The following is a 3,582-nucleotide window of genomic DNA, read 5'->3' as shown; positions in this document are numbered from 1 at the left end:
GCAAATAGCTTCAATGCCATACAAAGTTGTGAAATGTCTTGTGCAGGGAAAACAACTTAACCAAATATTCTCTTTTAGGCATGAAACACTTGGACATGCCCACAGAGAACGTCTATGTATGAACTCTGGTGCACAGGCTCAATCAGATTTGGTTCAATATCACCTCTGATCTTTTTAAAACTCGGATGCACAAAAAGAAAGTTCCTCCATAAACACTAAATGAAACTCCAATATCCTCCTTGGATTGCAAAACCGCAAAGGTTGATTTATTCGAGAAAAGGATTGTGCTTTAGGGCAGTTCTCAGTTGGAATCATTGGTTCATATTTTTTACTCTTTGTTTGGGCCTCGCAGTCGTCAGTCAACACAATCACGAGTCACGCTTCAGTGAGACAAAAGAAAGTCGCCCCTGGACAACGTCATTGAAAGACAGAGACCCGCTCATTATGGAACAGACCTTCAGGATCCATTAGCCGTCTTAAGTCATGTGCATCCTCGTGAAAGGACCCCCATCTCCTGCCAATCGATCGGCCTACCGCTTGCGTGCGGAAGAAGAGCCAAAGTTAGGGGAACCATTTCAATTTGACACACTAGAAAATAAATGGAAGCAAAACCAAACATTAATTTTCTTCCCCGTCGTGGCTTTGGAAAGGCCACGAATGGATTACTGTCAACATTGTGGCGAAGCCGTGGAGTGATGCTTTTGAAGGGGCTAGAATTAATTTCCCTCCAGCTTTGAAGAAACGAACGAGCCGATGGTTTTAACACCAGACAAATTAAGAAGCTCAACTTGATGGAAGATCCCGAGTGCCAAAGTGCTCAAGTGCCCATGCAAGCTCCAGGTGGAACTCATTTCATGAGGAATGTGCTCTGGAGTTTGTGGACAAATTTCCGCATTCTGTACACGGGAAATGCCAGTCTAGCCCAAGCGTCTGTAAATTGGGGGCTCAGTCGTAAATCCTACACATCTCATTGACTTCATTTTGTTGATGTTGGCGGTGGTTCCAGGCACTCTCTTTGACTTCGTGGAACGATTCCCGCAAACACCAGTGACAAGGACAATGGGGTTGAGTGGGGGAATGATGTGAAGCTCCCTCGGGCATTGTTTTCAAAATCCGAATTCCAGTTTGCTCGTTTGATCATTTCTGGATTGAAGAGTGTCGAACTGGCAGGACTTGTTGCTTCCATCAGGGTCGGAATCCAATATCTTGATGAGTTGATTGAATGATTGCCAGGTTAGTGGGAATAAGCAACCTCAATTACCGAACATAAACTCTGTCTAGAGATAATCTTGGGTTGGGTGCCACATCCCGACATTGTGGATTTCCAACCTAATCAGCCAGGTGACTCTAGGAACGTAATCATTAATTCGTTCTCAGTGCTCTCAAATGATATTAGAAATACCCGATCACATTTGGAAAGCGTCGCACTGTTCGGTCCTCAGTGGAATCATCCCAACTATGATCTGGGATCAGGGGGGGAAATGAAAATGAGCAATCTGATCAGGTTTTTTTCCCCCATATACTGCATATTTCCACCATGGTTTCCTTAATACTTGACGTGATGGGCTTGTGAGTACAAAGCAAGCTCTAACATACATTCACACGGTTTGAGGAAATGGGATATTTGTTTTACGTACACGTATCTGATCATGGAAGTGGTGTTTCATGTTCGTTTCGACGGCGCACAAAAGTTTGGTTATCATTTCCGCAGTTTTCTCGCCAAGTCTAGACCTCGTTGTGGGTGTTAAGCTTGGGTGTCGGGTGTCATAATGCGAAAGACAGGTTGATGAAATGCGAGAAAGTGTTGACGCAGACCTTTCGAATAGTTTTGCAGTCAGCTAGCTCGGTGTGACATTTGGTGGATGTCTTCCAAATTGGGACCCATTAAAGCCGGCATTGCAATTGAAGTGGTTATGTGTTCACGATCCGTTTATTCGCTCCCATCCATGGCCGATGGCGGCCATTTATTTGGCGCCAATGTGTTCCCAAGTTCCCATGTAGTAACTACCAAACTTTAGCTCTCTCGTTTCCCATGGATCTCAGGCCTCGTTTGAGATTCAGAGTGGAACGAACGAAGAGGATATTTACTCAAGATACTTTTGGCATCAGTATGCTGTCATCAAGAAATATGGGTATGAGAAGGTAAATCTTGGGGCATGCTCAACACAATGCCCAGAGGGCTTTAGTGAGAGCACGAGGAAAGAATGAGGTCCAAAGGGTACATATTTACCGTACATATTTCAGGTAAATCACTGATCGCCTTCCCCTCTCGATCCACCACGTGACTTCAAGATCATTTGCTTGCTCGTCCCTCCAGTGACCTTGAGCAGCCCAAAGTAGTGCTGGCTCTGGGCCTGACAAATCTGCCATTTTAGGATTTCAAATCCGACCTCGGAGAAGAGTTGCCTCAATTTTTGCTCATCAATATTCATCACTGGAAAGAGAGCACTTCCAACTGTATAAACAGACTCGCCTAGGCTGCCCTGAATGATGAGGAGACCACAATGTGGTTTGAGAATCCCTTTGACATTTTCCAGGGCCGAGCGGAACATCTCCTCGGAAGTGGAAACAACATCAAGGACCAAGGAGGCGACGCCCACTTCGAACAAGTCTCCTTCTCGGACGAGACGCTCGGGTAATCCGCACCCAGGCAGACTGATATCACAGTGACAAATTTCCTGTATTGCCTCTCGTGTCCTTTCCTCGAGGTCCTCTGGGGACAATAAGGGACCTACTTTGGTGCCCAAGTGGTTGCAGTTCTCGCCTCGTTCCTCTTCTTCTTCCTGTCCCTCGTCTTCTTCTTGCCCTCGCCGGCTCACTTTGGAGGTGGATGACTCGAAAGTGCTTAAGAAGGCAAAATAATGCTGCCATGAAAAGGCGTCCTCGGAGGCCGAGCGGAACTTTGCAATCTCAGCCAGATTGCTGGTCAGGACATCACACATGACAATATGCGCACTCCAGGCACTCGCCGAGATGATATTCGATATGGATGGACCACAGCCCAGATCGACCACCCTCTTCGAAGAGACCGTGGTGGTGGTGGTAGTGGTGGTGGTAGGGGCAAATGCATTCTCCCCCACTTGGTCCGAGTCTTTCAAGTGGTGGCTTGGAAGAAGCGTGGGGATGTCCTTGGTGAAGACCTCGTGCAGAAACAAGGTCCATTCTGGCCTCACCGATTCACACCAAGTGGACAGATAGCCTCGGGCGTAGAAGTCATCCAATTTTTGGTGCATACCTCTGAGGCTGTCAAAGGATGAGGAGCCATCAACAGCAGCAGCCAACGCCATCACTTCTCTCATCACTTGACTGGATCGACGACCAAGCCAAAGGTTGCACTTCAAGAAAGGGCTCTATCACAGAGCAGCTACTCACAGTGGGGTTGATGGGTGGTGCGAAAACATATGCCCAAAAATGTGTTCAAGAGCTTGACTGAAATGAAAGCCTTGTTGTTGGTGTTGATGTTGTTTTTGGACGCGGAACAAGAAACAATTCAAACGGCCTCGAAGGAGACCCGGGCGCAAATCAAGTACAAGGAGGAAACAGAAGCAGGCTGCGCAACATGTGCTCCTAATATCCTTGTAG

At 47.0% G+C, this 3,582-nt stretch overlaps 1 protein-coding gene across 2 annotated transcripts; it reads right to left on the bottom strand.

The window, feature by feature from the left end:
- Positions 1–239: 239 nt before the first annotated feature.
- On the bottom strand, positions 240–3,576 carry LOC131880982 (uncharacterized). 2 transcript variants are annotated; one of them, XR_009373316.1, is made up of 2 exons: positions 1,638–3,575; positions 240–588 (listed from the first exon to the last, which is right to left on the bottom strand). XR_009373316.1 is itself a non-coding variant. In XM_059227722.1 (2 exons), the coding sequence occupies exon 1, from the start codon at positions 3,297–3,299 to the stop codon at positions 2,250–2,252; it is 1,050 nt and encodes a 349-aa protein (XP_059083705.1). In that variant the 5' UTR covers positions 3,300–3,576; the 3' UTR covers positions 240–588; positions 2,231–2,249. The 2 variants fall into 2 exon arrangements, 1 of the variants encoding a protein (XP_059083705.1); XM_059227722.1 differs by having other exon boundaries at positions 2,231–3,576.
- Between the last annotated feature and the right edge of the window lie 6 nt (positions 3,577–3,582).

The sequence above is a fragment of the Tigriopus californicus genome, chromosome 5 (genome assembly GCF_007210705.1).
Source record: "Tigriopus californicus strain San Diego chromosome 5, Tcal_SD_v2.1, whole genome shotgun sequence".
Classification (NCBI taxonomy): Eukaryota; Metazoa; Arthropoda; class Copepoda; order Harpacticoida; family Harpacticidae; genus Tigriopus; species Tigriopus californicus.
Note: the sequence above shows the minus strand (reverse complement) of the source record. Positions and strands in the feature narration are given on the sequence as shown.